Here is an 18,724-nt window from a genome sequence, read left to right on the forward strand (position 1 = left end):
CAAGCATGGTACTTCCATGTTGAATATGTTTGATTTGATGTATAAATATATGAATTGTTTGGAATACAGTTACGGTTACATGTATTTCAATTTTATTTGCAATGTCTGATATATGTTCGTTAAAAGAAAAAACATGAATTTTTTAATACATTTTTTTTATGTGTGCAATTATACCAAAGTTTGTCTTAATTTGCTACTTAAACCTCCACTGATGCAATATACTTCTGTGTGATTTTGTAAATATTTGAGAAAGACCAATTTATTTTGTCACCTTAATTTATACAAATTTTATAAAATCAACTGGTTTGGTTGCTTAGATATGGTATGATACAAAAATGTACTCAATATATCTGTGAAAAATGCCTGGGATTGAAATGTTACGATCCTTGCAATCAATATCATGTGATGAGCTATGGACCAATCACACCTTTGTATATAAAAGAGCTTTCTAATACAACAAATGAGGAATGATACTACATGCTTATTAAAGGGAAATTCCAGGGGTCGTATTCTGAGATTTATTTTAAAGGTAAAGACCAGTATTGGAAACGCCCTAATTTCAAAAAATGAAATGGAAGCTCTTATTACCAATCATGTGAAAGAAGTTTTGACTATTAATACACGATGATACAAATTTTGACGGGAAACCGCCTACTAATTGATATATTTGGTAAGTTAGTTTATCTATTGGTCTGTGAGAGATAAATGTCGCGCAGGTGTGCGTATAGGCCCATACATATCTTCTGTGTAACGTGCTTGTAACTTTACAAATACTTGGCCAAATTTCTTATCATTTTGATGATTCCAGAACCTTGCAATACACACCAATACTTATATGCTAGATGATCAACCTTTTCTGATCGATTTCACAACGTTTCTTTCACAATGCAATCGCATGACCATAACTGGTCTTTATCTTTAAATCAGATAATATCTGAAATTTTATCCCACCGCCTTCATTTCCTGTCTAATTTTAGTCAAACTTTCAGCAGTAGGCTTCTTTGAATTTGTTGCTTTCCACTAAATTAGTTTGCAATCAAGGTTATATTTCTCTTTAACCAATGTCTTGTTCTAATTTCATTTTCTATGAATCCTATGACAATTTACCCATGAGACTGGAAGTAAACAAAAAATAGTGTCAATGGCAACTACTCGCTACCTCAGTTCGTTAAAGAAAAAATGTTTCCTTCTCGTGTGTAGTGTGTGCAAATAGGCAAGAAATGATTGCAATATAGTGGGAAAATTTCATTCAAGGCATATTGCATGGATTGCCTCTAAAAAAAAAACATCTTTGTGTGTGCCATGACTTTGGTGCCATCATTCAAAGCAACTGCCTTTTGCAGGTCTGTTTTATTGTGCAATGTACAATTGAAATATGGCTTTTTGTTCATTCTATCAGGATTCAACGGTATTCCTATGATAATGATAATAATAATAAAAGTGTCTAGCACACTGCCACTCCTACAGCGCTCGAGCATTTTAAGGTACCTGTATTCATTTCTGCCAGGTACCTATTTACCTCACCTGGGCGAAGTGTGGCAAATGTAGATTAATGTCTTGCCAAAGGACATTAGTGCTGTGACAGGATTACTTTTGCCATGACAAAACAAATTACTACTGATCGATGTTGTCCCTTGCAGTTGCATTTTTTTATTACTTTGCTGCAAATCTTAGTCACTGGCGAAATTTGTAAACATTTCATTCCTGCCAAAGTTTGTGGTTTACAGTGGTATATGAACTCTGATTTTTTAGACTGTTGAATGTTAGACATATGTACATGCTGCTGTGTTTTTGTGTAATCATGATGAAAATAATGTCTTTGTCTAAATATAATTCTCTGCGATGTTTACATTGAATGTAATGTATAAAGTGTGTGGATAGTGAGATTTTATATCATGTATACCCATAAAATGTGTAACACTCTGAGAATGAAAAAGTCCAGATGTGATTTGAAGAAAATTTAGGCTATAGAATTGAGATAAAGGACCAAAGAAAACTGATGTCTGTAGTATTTGTCTTTTGACAGTGTTAATATTAATACAGATAATTAATCAGAGTTGAATATAATGATGCTGATGATGAAGAAGATTAGAGAAAGCAGTCTGAGATAAAGGAAGAGAAGATTGGAGAGAGAGAAGACTGAGATAAGGCAGAGAAGATTACAGAGAGCAGTCTGAAATAAAGGAAGAGAGGATTGGAAAGAGCAAACGGAAAAAGAGCAGCATAGAGAGAGCACACTGAGATTAGGAACATTAGAGAGTAGAATAAATTAAGGAAAAGAAGATGAGAGAACAGAATGAAATAAGGGACAGAATGAGATAAGGCACAGATTAGAGAGAACAGAACGAGATAAGGGAAAATGGCAGATTAGAGAGAGCAGACTGAGATAAAGGAAAAGAAGATTGGGGAGAGATGGAGAGCAGAATGAAATATGGAACATATTAAAGGTAATACAAAGTTTTGGTATGGGGTCATGAATTTGGTTCAAATGAACATATTGGAAGCATATGTGATCCTATAATATTTAGTGATTGTTGTCGCGGTTGAAATCGAGTCTAAAGTTATGAAATTGTAAATAATAAACTATTTATGTTGTATAGCTCCCTCTCAAGGTCAAGATCAAGATATTAATTAAGCTATAACAAATCGACCGATTAGCTATTTCAGTTTGGAAATTATATATCACAACTAATATTCTGAGATTTTCATGGTCGCAGCTACCATTGAACGACCTTATGGGCTATTTGAAATTTATAACAATTTACCAGGAGCACCGGTAAATTTTTGTATTCAATTTTTATCGAAAGCAGAAGGGTTTTAGGGGCTAAATTTTCTAGTGCTTATAATACATCCACAGGGGTATCCAATTATATCAAAATTGTAAAGAATCATTATCCAGCCAATTTCAAAATTTCCCAAAACTTTGTATTACCTTTAAAGAGAGCAGACTGAAATATGGGAAGAGAAGATAAGATAGAGAGAGAGCAGGACGAGATAAGGAACATATTAGAGAGCGCAGACTGAAATAAAGAGAAGATTGGTGAAAGAGAATGAGCAGACTTAGATAAGGAACAGATTAGAGAGAACAGACATAAGGCACAGGTTAGAGAGAGAGAGACCGATATAAGGAAGTGATTAGAGAGAGAGAAACCGATATAAGGAAGTGATTAGAGAGAGAGAGAGACCGATATAAGGAAGTGATTAGAGAGAGATAAGGCACAGGTTAGAGAGAGAGAGAGAGAGAGAGAGAGACCGATATAAGGAAGTGATTAGAGAGAGAGAGACCGATATAAGGAAGTGATTAGAGAGAGAGAGAGAGAGAGAGAGAGAGACCGATATAAGGAAGTGATTAGAAAGAGAGAGAAGAGAGCAGACTGAAATATAGGAAGAGAAGATTGGATAGGAAGAGAAGATTGGAGATGGAGAGCAGACTCTCTTTCTCTCTTGCTCTCTTCTCTCTAACTCTTTTCTCTCTCTCTCTCTTGCTCTCTCTCTCTCATCCTCTCTCTCTCTCTCTCTCTCTCTCTTCACTCTCACTCTCTCAATCTCTTTCTGCCTCCCTCAGGTCTTCACCACATCAACTCCTTGATAGTCTCAAATAATATACTGATGAATTAAGATGAGAATAAAAATGTCCATGTAACCATTTTATACATGACCAAATTATTTGGCTACAAAAAGAAAATTGTACACACATTGAGATACAAGTTCACATAAAGTGTAAGCCATATCAAAGGCCCAAATACATACAGGAGGTTCATATGTTACATCAGACCTCTTTGTGAATTCTGGCCATTGACTTCTAAAGGGTTTGGGAGAACTCGGCATCGCTAGGCAATGTAAGGTTTCAAGAGTTGAATTACAAGATACACACCGGACTTTAAACAGCCATAAGGGTCATTCCATGAGTTTGGGGCAAAACAAAAATGACAATGTCTATTTAACATTAGTATAAGATCTTCTACTACACACGAAAAATGAAATTATAGTGCCCTCCCAAAATCATTTGTTTCAGTTGCTTATCTTCAAAACCTTTGCTCAATATGTGTAAACTTCTTTTACCAGCATTACATAGACATCACATTTACTGTATATAACATTACATAAACTTTGGGTCGTTAATGCTGATTCACCATGAAGCTAAAGTACAAAAATCATGGCCTTGTTTCTCACTTCTGGTACATCACAAAAATTCCTCAACCTCATGAAATGACCCATCCAAAAAACATTGAAACAACTCAATGCATTTCAACATTACCTTTTTGGTAACTACTTTACACATTATAAAAGATCTGATTGATGCAAAAATTCACCCATGTACTTGAATGCGATACAGCTCTCTCAAATAACTCAGATTTTCCAACGAGTCCGCGTTGACAATAATAGCCCAGCTCCCTTCTAGACATACATACATACATGTATCTGCCTATTTAGACAATACTTTTATGTACCTCACGGGTTGATTTCTTACTGTTTGTGTCATACATGAAGTAAACAAAAAAAGCTCAAATCAGAAACATGATTACAATATTGCAGCATTACTTAGCTCACATATGGCAAGCTACACTAATACTGGGGGGTGTTTCACAAAGATCCTAAGTTGAACTTATCTCTAAGTTGGACTTAAAAATTATGGAAAGCCATTAGCATCTTTGAAAATATTTTGTAAAAGTTATTTTGAAAGGCATTAATTGTTTATTCAAATCATTCATATTTTATATCATCAAGGAGATTTCATGTTCTGGATGTGGAATTTATAAAAAGTCTAAAATACTTGAATTTCTGCTTTTGAATATATTTCATTTTAAGACTCCAATGGCTGTCCATAATTTATAAGTCCAACTTCAAGTTAAGTTCTACTTAGGATCTTTGTGAAACACCCCCCAGGAGTTGTCATGCATACCAGAGAAACAGAAAGCTTGAAGCTGTTGTTGCAAATGTACATGTAGTTATTCAAAGTCCCCATCAAGATAATAAAGTCTGAATCTGACAAATTCTAGAATTTGCGGAATCGTGATAAGGATCGAGATAGTTGTAGTCACCAGGGTCGGTATTCAATTCGATACTTAGAATAAGTAAGAAATTTACTACGTAACTAAATTGCTAAGCTAAGAACTTTACTTATCTTGTATTCAAATCAGATTTTTAATCTTTTTTATCAATCAAAAGTAATGCTCAATTAATGGTCGCAATAAATGCGCGCTAATATAATTGTGCGCAGGTTATGATACTGCGTTAGAAAACCATATGCCTGCCAATCAATGCCTCCAAATAATTGACTTACGTCTGGTAGGGAGCTGTCTTAAATTTAGGGTAAAATACTTAGCCAAAAGTTTGAACTGAATACCCAAATTGGCTAAGTATTTTATCTAAGCTGAAGACTAAGTAAAATACTCATATATCAAACTTAAGTATTGAATTGAATACAGGCTCTGCATGATGTCTCCATTGCAGGGACAACAATGTTTTGAAACTCATTGACATACATGCACATCTTAAGACTGCCTTCTCGAGTTGACAAACAGGAATATTTGAATGGAAATAAGAATAATCATCCATCAAAGAACGGCGGGACTGTAATTCGGATCAAGATAGTTGTAGTCACCCGACGTCCCCGTGAAGCTGGTATAGTCCGAGTCAACGAAGCCTGCTGATTGGCCGATATGGACAGGGTCCATACGATGGGATGATCGGTGAACCTCCGACTGGAAATCACTGCAGAGGAGAAGGGGAGGGAAGAAGGGAATTTATTTCATCAATAAGCTTTGTACAACAATATGTTTATATTTATATGTCTGGACATGTATGTATATTCATGGATGCCAGTTAGAATTAATCAGAGGGCCTGGAAATCACTTTGAGCAAGCTATTTTGTACACAAAAAAAGCCTAAACTATGGTCTGAAAAAACCCTCCACGGCCTGAATTCAGACTGTTGCCTGAAAACTGGCATCCCTGTATATTTGCTTTTTTATAAACCAAATGTAGAAATAAACTACTGGTAAACTTGAAACAGAATAATGACAGAATTTAGTATCTTTTGTTAGAAAACTGAACAATGATTGAGAGGGACACCTCATCTGGGTCATTAGTCAGGCATGTAACCAAAAATCATGAAAATATTATGATTTAAAGTGGAAATTCCACCCCATCTGGAAATTTGTATTTATTTAAAAAAAAGAAAAGTGAAAGGAACAGATAATCAAAGGTATAAGGAAAATACAATCAACATTAAGAATTTATGAATCTTTAAAGATGCAATCATTCAAATGCAAATGGACAACTCTGTGACATAATTCAAGTACATGGTACTGTCCAAGTTTCTCTATCGCCTTGCACCGAAATTTTCATGAGCTTCCATTTGTAATTTTCACTGTACTTGTGGCAAATTAGACTTCTATCTACCTGTAATTTAGAGGGGTGCGGAAAATGAGGTTTTAGTTTGCTTTTGTATAATACTGAAAGGGGAAAATATTTGTTTTTCCTTTATATTTGTATTCTGTTTATATTTAGAGATCTATTGATATAAAGTTGTATTTCCATCAGATAGGGTCTTTTAAAGGGTACCATTAGGAAGGAATTCCTTAAATAAAGTACTGAAACCTGTAGCCTTGCTAAAGCCTCTGGAATATTGGAGCGCCTTGATCAACTTTTGTAGTGCAAATGTGCACTACCAAATATCCATTACCATTATTTATCATTGACATCATCATCATCATTAATATTAGTATTATTATCATTAGTATTATTATCATTATTATCTCTCCCTCTTCCTCTCTCTCTCCCCCTCCCCCCCCCTCCCCTCCCTCCCTCCCTCCCTCCCCCTCTCTCTCTCTTTCTCTCCTCTCTCTCTCTCTCTCCCCCTCTCTCTCCTCTCTCTCTCCCCCTCCCCCCTCCCTCCCCTCCCTCCCTCCCTCCCTCCCCCTCTCTCTCTCTTTCTCTCCTCTCTCTCTCTCTCTCTCCCCCCTCTCTCTCCTCTCTCTGTTTCTTCCTCCCCACTATCCTGACTACTGTATTTCTAATGAATGTCAAACTCTGTAAATATTTTACAAATTGGCAAATTGCCCTGGAAAAAAATCCTGAATTGAATTGAAATATTGATTTTTTCCATTATGTGACTTCTGAAATGATGGAATAACTGTTGTAACGCAAGTTTTTATCAACAATTGTGTAAGCTTTCTATCAGAAGGTGAAGTCAGTCATGCATGTGGCCCTATAAAAGGGGATGCTTTTCAAATCATTGAACAAGAATGATGAAAAAGAATATTTTTTTTACCGAAGAATGGAAACCCTGTTACGAAAATAAAATTGGTACGTTGAACGAAAGATTTATGAGACTTAAATATTGTTTGCTGCCCTCTTGTGCCACAAAGTCAGATGTCAGGGAACCATTTTGTTTGATGCGACAAAATTTGTCACGAGAAAAGTTTTGTCAGGAGCAAATTTCAATAGAGCAGGGCATAAAAAGGATTTTTTGAAAGGGCAGAAATTGTTTAGAGACCTTCTCGTCTGTTAGAGTGCAACATTTTTACCAGCAACGCAGGAATTATTCAACGAGACAACAATCAAAACTGTTGACCCGTAGATATCAGTACAGTACAGTTCAGGCCACAATGAAGTTATTCATTTTATTTGTATGTACATGTATATATACAGCAACTGCAGAATTGGTACGGTTCATCCAACAACCTACAACTGATAAGCAGTGTTACGAAGAAGGAGAAAATGGTACATTGACATTAGCTTATTATGTATGGGGTACTACACCCTTACATAGTTACATAGTAGCTCTCTCTACAAAACTAGATGGAAAATGGGTCTTTAAGAGCTATGGGACTGAACTCCACTGGTATGATACCAGTGATCGAGATACAAAACATGCTCGCTTCAGAGTAACAATGTCCTACATCAACAGGACTGTGGAGTATCGGATGGATGTAACTTCCTTGGAATACCATGATGAAACTGACCCATTGAATGCTTTCATCATCGAAAGTCACAGTGGTATCATGAGTAAGTCTTCGGTTAACGCAACGTTTCGTGTTGAAAAGACCTGTCCACAACCAACCACGTCATCTGTGACAAACAAGGGCAAAGGAGACAGCAATCAGGACCATACAAGAGATCCTAAAGAACCTCCAACGGCCACAGCTCCCCCGAACAATGATACCACCTCAACAGGATGCATTCCGGTGAGTTCAAATAGAAACACAGTGCCCAATACGCACTTACTGCACATGCAAGTTCAATATCTGCTTGCAAGTTATTTTTCGAATGGCGCAGACAACAGCCCTCAACACGTTTTCAAAGCAGGTTTTTTACTTTTCAAGATCACAAAAGAGGAATTTAATTCTTACAATGTTAAGATGTGTCAGTGATTTGTCTCATAAAATTCATAGAATACTTGTCTGTCAGGCCCACAAACAGTCATTTGATTATAAATTAAAGAATTCCATGAAGGTGGGCTGTCTATTCGGAAAATAAGTCTACCTTTCTGACAATCAAACATGGTCAAATTTCTCTAAATTTGGGGCAAGATGGAACTCTATAAAAAGTCATCTCAGTGATGTACATGTAAGTTTCTATGTAAAACTAGAGCTTGCAACATTTGAAAATGAAGAAGAAACATACAATGTGTAAAATCAAAACTTAGAAGGCACATGTAGTGCACAGTGTTGGACAATGCAGAAGTGATTTCTATTGTTTTATGACAGAAGATTTGGGTAATTTCAAAGTACTTGTACCAACAATAACAGACTAGAATATTCCTAATGTATTTGGCTTCCTGTTCTGGCTTGGTATCTGACAAAACCCAAGCGAATATTCCATATCAACCATTTTATATACCTCACTTAAGAAATCTAGCCATCTGATTGGCTGAAATTGGAGTCATGATTTTAACCATTCTCGTAAAGAAACGAAAAATGTCAAAACCGTTTAATAGTCCAAGAGTAAAATCCCTCAAAATTCTAGTTACCGGGACAATAATCAAATTTTGCTGCGATACCCATTGGTTTAGGTGTTAACCGCGCAGATCCTGACATTACCCCGAGGCGTGCCTGGGCGGGGGGGGGGGGGGGGGGGGGGGGGGGGGGGGGGGGGGGGGGGGGGGCATGCCCCCTACCCAGGCAAGCAGGCCTCTCAAAGCAGTCAATATCTCTATACCAATGAACTCCTGTCTTCGAAATTTCATCATTATTTCAATTATTATTTTTTGTTGCTAGCCTTGTACTCAACTTCCATATACCTCAAAATCTTCTGTCTTATGCAACTATTTAATGATTAGATATATTCCAGGAATTCATTACCGGTATATTTTTCCCAATCTAATTTACAGGCTAAACCTACCATACCTGAAGTTTTCTGCACCAGTTCCTACATCCTATTGGCGATATGCCTTTGCATCCTGGTCATCTTTGGTATCACCGTTTTCATCCTGTACCGGTTTTGTATCAAACGGACGAAACCCAAGCGAAAACGCCGTGTCTTTTGTTCAGGAACTCAAATGAGCCATGGCAACAGAAACCGGTAGCGTACTGTTGTGGTGATGACCACTTATCACAAGCATCATATGCAGTCATAAGGGCATCCAAGTTTACATATCACGTAAGATATTGTTTAGAGTGAGTCTTTAAGTTCTCATAATCTCAAAATAGTTTGAAACAAGATGACTTCAGGCAGCAAAATACCTGAATACCTCCATATTTGGGCTACAAGATGGCCAAATATCCTTCTATAGCTGTATTTGACAGTGAGTTATCTAAATAATGTCAGATTCGGGCAGTAATAGAGTGATGCCAAGTGAATCTTCTATGATGAATTTGATATTGGGGTGACGCGCAACTTTATATCACTTATAAGGGTGCCACAAGTTAAAAAAGGTTTAAAAAACGCTGCTCAAGATGGTTTTAATGAATATCAGACAACATGCTATTGTGAATGACTACATGTGCAATGGCAACCTTCTTCAATTATCAAATGTATCCACCCTCTTTCATACAATGCCTTTGTTCCTGTGCCTTCTCAAATTTTGAAAGTCAAATTGCCTTTCATTATTTATTAGTACCATATCATCACTTTATCAGTCTTCTGTTCAAAATAGTGCCTCCAGAACAACTGCCTTGTATGGGTCTTTCTTTTACTACAAGTATGCCTCCAGAAGAACTGCCTTGTAATTAAGGGTCTTCCTTTTAAAGGTACTACAAATATGCCTCCATAAAAACTGCCTTGTACATGTAACTTGTAAGGGTCTTCCTTTGACTACAAGTATGTTTAAATCTGAAACATACACGTTTGTACAGGTGTATAGTGATCATGTATTCAAATGAGATATTTATTGAATTATTAGATTCTGTTTATATATAATTACACGTACATGAACATGTAGAAGCTAATGAAACAGACTAGTATGCAAGATGAGTGCTATTTTTATGGTAGAAATCAGATAGGCCTGCACGTAAACAATTATCTGTAGGTACACATGTTTATATATATAAACTAAACACCAAAGAAACCTGTTCTTTTAATACCTATGTCTATGCAGGGTGTACATGTGCTTTTATTCATACACCTTTTTTTAAACAATGATTGTGGAATTAAAATGTATGCACAAACCAAGGAAACATTATGACATTGTAAACAGCCTGTACAGGTATGTAAACTATTATCTGAAGGTAAATATATTTATACAGTATATTCAAACGAACACCAAATAAATCTGTTGTTTACCCTATGTCCATGCTGGGTTTACATGTGCTTTAAACATATCTCGCAATCATTTTTGCAATAAAATATATGCACATACCAATGAAATATTATAGCAACGGCATCAGTCTATTAACTGATGTCCTTGTATGCAATATTGTACATTTACATGTAGGTGATATATATTGTGGCCCAGATGGGACATCGCGAATCGTGAAATCGCAAATCGTTGTTGTAAAATTTGTGTCAAAATATGCGACGTCACATGTGTCGTTGTGAATTTCACAACAAAGATTCGCGATTTCAGAATTTGTGATGTTCCTTCTGGGCCACCTTAGATATAAACAGGGTTTTGTGTTGATAAGAACAAACTATAAAAAGTTGCACATTTAAGTTATACGCTCAAGTTTTCTCTTGAGAATTACACAAAAGTTGTGTTATTAATTGTTGTTTGTTTATACAAAAAGAGAAACCATAGTCGGTTAGAATAGCAATTTGAAATAGGTAAAATGTCTGGATTTTACTTTAAAATCTATTTTCCACTTCAATGACATGCTTACCAGTATTCTCTTTTGCTGACACCTTGTTTATAAACAGTATTGTTGACTTCCTTGATATAGCTATATATTATTCATTGATTGTAAAATCAGGTGCAAAATTTCCCAGTATTTGTGAGTGGACATGATATATATATATATTGTTAAAGGCATATTCTTTAAGTTGTAAGCGCTATTGTGCAATGTGTATGATTTTAAATTTCAAGAAGTATTAAAATGATTCTCACTATTTTCTTCATGTTACTTGTCATAACCACAATAATGTAAAGTACTTATTGAACCCTGTTTATGCACACGTACATACATGTACGGTATATAGTAGCTCATGAAACAGACTAGTATGCAAGATTAGTGCTATTTTTGTGGTAGGGGGTTTTGTGTTGATAAGAAAAAAATATAAAAAGTTGCACATTTAAAATATACGCCAAAGTTTTCTCTTAAAAATTACACAAAAGTTGAGTAATTAATTGTTGTTTGTTAATACAAAAAGAGAAACCATAGTCGGCTAGAGTAGCAATTTGACATGGGTAAAATGTCTTGATTTTACTTTAAATTTATTTTCCCACCTCAGTGATATGCTTATTCTCTTTTTCTGCCACCATGTTTATGAACAGTATTGTTGAATCTTGATATAGCTATATATTATTCATTTATTGTAAATTCAAGTTCAATCGTTTCCCAGTATTTGTGTTTTCGGACATGATATATATATATATATATATATATATATATATATATATCTTCTACCGGTATATTAAAGGTATATTCTTTAAGTTGTAAGCGCTACTGTGAGATAAATTTTGAATTGTAATGGAAATAAGTATGTGTGTTCTCTTTAATATTTTACAAATCTACTTCTTCCATTCATTGATTTAAAATTATAAGTTCTATTATTATGAAGAAAATAATACATTTCTTCATCGGTATAATTTATATGATTTTGTGTTTTGCTTTTTCATTTCATGTCAGTAATATTGTAGTAGTTCAATATACAAATGTTGCATGCTCTGGCGTTGCATATTACAAAATATATAAATTGACATATTCAATATTTCCAGATTGATGTCATATTTCACCATGGCCACAGGCCGAGGTTGAAATAATGGCACACAAGAAAAACTGGATATTGAGGTGAAAATATGTTATATTGATCATTGAGCAATGCATGCAATATTTGTATACATGTATTATACATGTACATATATATATTTAGAAAGAAAAGAAAAAATTCATTGTAGGAATATATCAAAAGGCATGCATCATCTGATCATATATACCAAGGAAATGCTTCTGATATTTAATCAACCGCTTATCATATATACCTTGCTTTTTTGTATAATTATCTTGTAAACAGACAATGTGCAGTTAACCAAATTAGTCGACTGTACTTCTTGTAAATTTCATGGTTTTTGTGGTTTTCGTAACTCAAGAATGAAAAGTTGAGCTGGTTGAATTAGGGTGTTTGTTGAGTACTTTTGGATGTATGCTTTAATGTCTCACATTGTCAAGAAATGTATATTGGGACAAATCAAGTTTACACATACCAGGGGGGTGTTTCACAAAGATCCTAAGTAGAACTTAACTCTAAGTTGGACTTAAAAATTATGGACAGCCATTGGAGTCTTTAAATGAAATATATTCAAAAGCAGAAATTCAAGTATTTTAGACTTTTTATTAATTCCACATCCAGAACATGAAATCTCCTTGATGATAGAAAATATGAATGATTTCAATAAACAATGAATGCCTTTCAAAATAACTTTTACAAAATATTTTCAAAGATGCTAATGGCTTTCCATATTTTTTAAGTCCAACTTAGAGAAAAGTTCAACTTAGGATCTTTGTGAAACACCCCCCTGTACTTAAAAATGACAAAACTTGGTAAGGGTATGAATAATTCAGTTGTTAACTTACATGTATAGGACTTAAAGTGAAAGCACTAGCACAATATTTGTTGTCCATGTGCGTTGAAATACAGTGCTTTACAAAAATGATGTACACCCCAATCAGTTATACCAGGAGGAGAAACCTGAGGGTTACTGGGATTCAGTTTGCTTTAGCCTCCCAGGAACAGGTGACGCCAAATGCTAGTCCTTTATTTATTTTAAAAAATGCACTTGTATATCAGCTTGATTATCATTGATTTATAACCGTTTTGTTAATCAGAACTGATTTATTACATCGATACTAGCGTAATTTTCTGTCTTAAACAGTAAATCCATGTATACAATAAAAACAGTTAAAACAGTAGAACCATACAGTATATTCCAAATGTATAAGAAGTACTATACATGTACTTGCTTTAATTTAAAAAAGTAAATAAATGAATCCGGACAGATCAATTTTTCACATACTGAACAAAATATTATTAAATTCATAATTAAGGTTGTGAATAATTATGTTGTTAACTATATGCCGTTATGAGTTTTTAATTCCTAGGTAGACAATACTGTTTTCTTCTTGAGTCTTATGTAGAAACACATTCAAGTATTACATTTATATATGCTCTATATTGTTCAACATCCTAATTACAAATTTGGACACCAAACAAAGAAATCATTGCTAAAATCCTGTTTTGTTTACTCTGTCTCACATCATTAAAAGCTTGCATGCAAAAAAATTCATAAACATGTATATGCTGTTCTTTGTTTTATGTTCTTGTTCAATTTCTTTTTACATGTTTTTTACATGTACCGTACATGTGTGGATGTTGCTGTGTTGCTGTTTAAAGAGAAGATTGAGTTTTGGGGAGAGGTGAACAATAATTTGTGAGTGTTTTCGTTGTTATTATGCAAGTGTGGAAGAACATCAGGGAAAAAATGTTTCATGGAATGCATGGCTCTTCAAATGCCTTCATATTCTAAATATTACATGTAAAAGCTTAAAAATGAGGACATGTTTATGTAGCCCCATATACATTTTTCTGTGTACAGTGCTTGTTACTTTTACCAAGACTGGGCCAAATTTCTTATCGTTTTGATGATTCCAGAACCATGCAGTAACACCAATACTTATATGCTACATGATCAACTTTTTCTAATCGATTCCACACCGTTTCTTTCGTAATGCAATCGCATGACCAGAACTCAACTTTATCTTTAAGTCTTGTTGTGGTTTGTGCATTACTGAATGTGGATTTGCAAATATGGAAAAGAAATCATAAAGGATATGAGTTTAGGGGGAATGAAAGGAGGAGAAAACAGTCCTGAGAATGAGAATGAGAAAGGGTGAGAGATGAGAACGAAAAAGAAAATAAAGTTGGAGGAGGAAAGACAAAGTTTGGGAGAGTGATTACACACTAGCACTGGCATGAGAGATTTCAGGGGCATTTTACATTGCAAGCACAAACCGTCGGTTTTTCTAACATTCCGGAGTTTTGTCAGAAGCTGCTACAACCTCTGGAGGGTTTTTTTTTTTAAACGCCGGCTGAAACTCCACCGGTTTTTCCAGTATAAATGCTCGCTCTCAAATTTTTTTTTGCAATGTGAATGGGCCTTATAAATGAAACTGGTAACTAAGGTTACACAAAAAAACAATGAAAATAAATTGTCCTTTGCCCGAGAGAGAAAATATATCACTAGAGACTTAAATATACATGTACATGTAGGCAGTGCACAATTTGTTTCACACGGGTCATGTGATAGAAGTTCTCGACCTAGATTTTGATTCAAGAAGCAAAAACATAACTTTTTTTGGTCACAATTTTGTTTACATGACAGATGTAAAGAGAGATAAAAGTATATAAAAAAAAAAGAAACAGGAAGAAACAAAGACAGAGGAAAAAAAGCTAAAACATAGTTTGAGCAAGAGAAATTTCTGAGAGAGATTGAAATAACAGAAAAGACAAGTAAGACAGAGGGAGAGAGATTTAAAAAAATATAGATAAAGAGAAATTGAAATGAGAAACCAAATTATGAAGAGCATGTTTAACATAGTTTTTAGTAAGAGAAATTGAGAGTAATTTATAATGATACAATCAAACCTGGCTTTTATAGTGACCACCCGTCTACAAAGACCTCATTTTTTGTTTCCCTTGAAAATGGTTTCTCATTGAAACATGTACTAAAGGAACCTGTACATAAAGACCACTTTTCTTGTTTCCCTTGGGTGGTCTTTATAGACAGGTTTCACTGTACTGTATATACAGAGCGGAAGCAAAATGAGAGAGAAAAGGGAGACTTATGGAAATCCATATGGAGGGGTGAGCACAAGCAATAATAAATTCGATTGTAGGATTTGTAGCATTACATAAAGCAAATGAGCAATTATCAAAGAAAGAAAACAAAGTCTCTCTCTCTCTCTCTCTCCTTCCCTCCCTCTTACAACACACACACTCATTCGCTTTCTTCCCCTCTGTCTCTGCTCATGCAATTATATGTCTCCTTCAATCTCTCTCAATCCATCAATGTATAATCAGCTCTCTATACATGTACAACAATCTTTAGCTCTGGTTATTTAAAGTACTAAAATGCTCTTCACAATAACTTTTATGATCACTTAAGAAATGGAAATTGGAAAGAAAATTGCTTAATAATAAAAAAGATCTTCTGGCATTCAGCAGCTCACGTACACTGTACCCTCTCCTTTCTAGATTTTCATTTCCAAAGCTTGACAATTTTCATCAATAGCTTCTACACATGTATAGCTTTATTTATTGTCCTAGTATACTTTACTTTTTACTGTTGCTGCCCTGCATGTACATGTAGGTAACATTTGCATGACCTGGGCTGAATTTTTTGTTTGATATGCACATACAATTATTATGTTCCTATGTTTTATTTCGATGGTAAAAATAGCCATTTCCGCCAAAATCTAAAGATACACAGGCAAGTCATCTATTTTCAGCTGTCACATTTCTTGCTTTCAAAATCGACTGCACATGAGCAAGCCGGATTCCAATGTAATCTCTCTCTTCAAATTGCGCATAATATAAAGATTAAACTTTAAACGCTAAGTTTTCATTTAATCCTTCCATTAGACATGAGCAGAATAACTTTCGCGCTATGTAGAATAAAATTTTTTAAAAAACCCTGAAAAATAGTTTTTACGGTCTTCGCAAAACTATACACACATGTCGGATTTAAACCCTTATTCACGTACAGGATTTGGTGCACACATACGTCTTTAGAGATTTCCTTTAATAGGGCAGTTCTCATGGTGCAATCTTCGACCAACAAAAATCGATAGGCATCAAAACAGTTTGATCAAAGTTTATGAATGTCATGAACTTGTAATTTTCCACAGTAATGGGTGTTTCATTAAAGTTTCTTCAAAGTTTCTCTAAATAGTGTAACTTTCAAACGTACCAATCCCCAAAACATGTTGTGCTCTTGATGTAAAGGGTTTCCTGTTGCTACACGGTAGTCAAAGTATGAGCTTCAAATATTACTTCTACAAAGAGATATTGCAATATAAATACATTCTCAGTACGCAGTAAAACATCTTGTCGAGTAGACTAGCTAACACACGCCCACACACTCACATAGAATAGGGCGCACCCGGAACCCATGTCAGACTTGGAGTCCGCGCCCTAAATGCGGGGTTTAATGTTATCCTTTATATCTTTTCGTACTTCCTTAACTATGTACCTATAGAATGCCAGGTAAACGGTTTGTTTGTTGATTTTAAGCATTCTACCTATAGAGAAATTATGTTTTTAGAGTTAATATGTCCCTTTTGCAGCCAACATCAAATTCTGTAGAACTTTGCAGGAATTATGAATATGTCATGTATGTCCTATCTGTGAAATTTAAACGTTAGCAGTGTCCTAGTATTCAAATTATGCAAGGAAACCCATTTAATTTCTAGACTTCACTGTCAGTGACTGACTAACTTTCTTTTTTCTTTGGTATTAACATACATAATGAAGGGTACATGAGCATTTGTCTCCATCAATAACCCACTTCTTGTAATAGCCAAAATTAAACTGGTTGAATCTTTGCGTAGCACAAAACGTACAATACATGGGCCTGAAAGTCGGACTATTTAACAAAAGGACTACAATCCCTAAAGTCGATTTGACAACTAACGGTTTTTATTTTCTCACAAAAAGACATTTCAAGCCCTTTCGTTTTTAGGGAAGTTCTAAATTAGTATTATCTTTCAAATGCCTTTGGAATTTAACCTTTTCATATTGTGGCCTGCAAATGGGAAATAGTACCTTTAATGTGATAAGGACACTGTCCAATCAACAAACCTTGCTGCCATGTGAACAGGCTTACCAATACTTACTCATTCACACAGCTTTGGCATAGGTCTGTGGAGATTTCCATGGGGCAGTTCACACAATGCCATCTCACACCAACGATGGGTGAAACGTCACAACCATCACAGCTATAGCCAGCGTGGCTCATGTCCGTCTGTTGGAAGATTTTTATGAGAAAAAATGCAAATAGAGGGTTGCACTACAAGGTACACGGTCATTTCCTTTTCAACAAATAGCCGATGGTACAGTGAAACCTGCTTTTAATACTGAGTGACAACCTGTCTAGAAAGACCACACTTTTTGTTTCCCTTGAATGGTGTTTCTCATTGATAAAATAACCTGTTCGTAAAGACCACCTGCTTATAAAAAAATAAAAAAATTCTTGTCTTGCTTTGGCAGTCTTTAAATACAAGTTTCACTGTGTATTATCGGTACAGTAAAAATATATCAATAAGAACTCAATAAAAAGTGTTTCAAACTGTCTTTGCATATTTATTCTCTATCTGGTTGGGTCAGGCATAAGACCTAGTTGCTCTCTGATGTATAATGTGTACACTTAATAAACATTTGTAAATTGTGTGTTCCATAACATCTCTTTCTTTTTATGTGTTAAAAATGCTTAGTGACTCTTAAAGGGACTTGGTAACATTGTTCAGATGAGAGATAGTGGTTCTAAGGTAGTGACTTCAATGCTAGATGTACGATTAAAGATAATCTGAAAATTTGAGTGAAAACGGACCATTATTCATGGTACAAATTGGGCAAAAACTGATCTGATCGATTCCTTAATTCTCCCAACTAGGTCTAGATCTAGATTTATAGAACAATTTAGTTACACTTTAGGTGAATGGAAATCTCACAAAGCAATAAAATGGCTCTACATTCCATTCCAGACATTTAAGTGTTGACAGATTTTTTATAGCCTGTTTTATGTCTTTTTTTTCATGGAAAAATGGTTGGGAAAATTCAAAAATGGTTGGAAGAATTTACTGTTAATCACTGTTAGAGGGTGCCTCATATCGACGCCTTCAAAGAAAACCATAGATATCTTTGTGGTTTGAGAATTTTTTCAGGATTTTTTGCCTGTCAGAAGGATAGTACAGTAGAAGGAATATAGTAAGTAACATTTTATACAACAATTAAGCAATTTTTTTCATCAACCTTCAACAATGTTACTAAGTCACTTTAATACACTGTATGTTTTTAAAAAAAATTAGCTACTTATCTGAGCATCAGTGAACCGATAGGATTGGCCTATT

The 18,724-nt window shown here is 34.9% G+C and overlaps 1 protein-coding gene across 2 annotated transcripts in view; it reads right to left on the minus strand.

The window, feature by feature from the left end:
- Window positions 1-4,797: 4,797 nt before the first annotated feature.
- Window positions 4,798-18,724, minus strand: part of LOC115929199 (ZZ-type zinc finger-containing protein 3-like) — a 30,220-nt gene continuing 16,293 nt past the window's right edge. For both annotated transcript variants that reach the window (XM_030997695.1, XM_030997696.1), the window contains exons 11-12: window positions 17,492-17,619; window positions 4,798-5,715 (exon numbers count right to left, since the gene is read on the minus strand). In XM_030997695.1, the coding sequence (XP_030853555.1) occupies window positions 5,559-5,715; window positions 17,492-17,619 (285 nt within the window). In that variant the 3' untranslated portion in view covers window positions 4,798-5,558. The remainder of the gene's footprint in view (window positions 5,716-17,491; window positions 17,620-18,724) is intronic.

The sequence above is a fragment of the Strongylocentrotus purpuratus genome, unplaced genomic scaffold (assembly GCF_000002235.5).
Source record: "Strongylocentrotus purpuratus isolate Spur 01 unplaced genomic scaffold, Spur_5.0 spur5_scaffold_4, whole genome shotgun sequence".
NCBI classification, from domain to species: domain Eukaryota; kingdom Metazoa; phylum Echinodermata; class Echinoidea; order Camarodonta; family Strongylocentrotidae; genus Strongylocentrotus; species Strongylocentrotus purpuratus.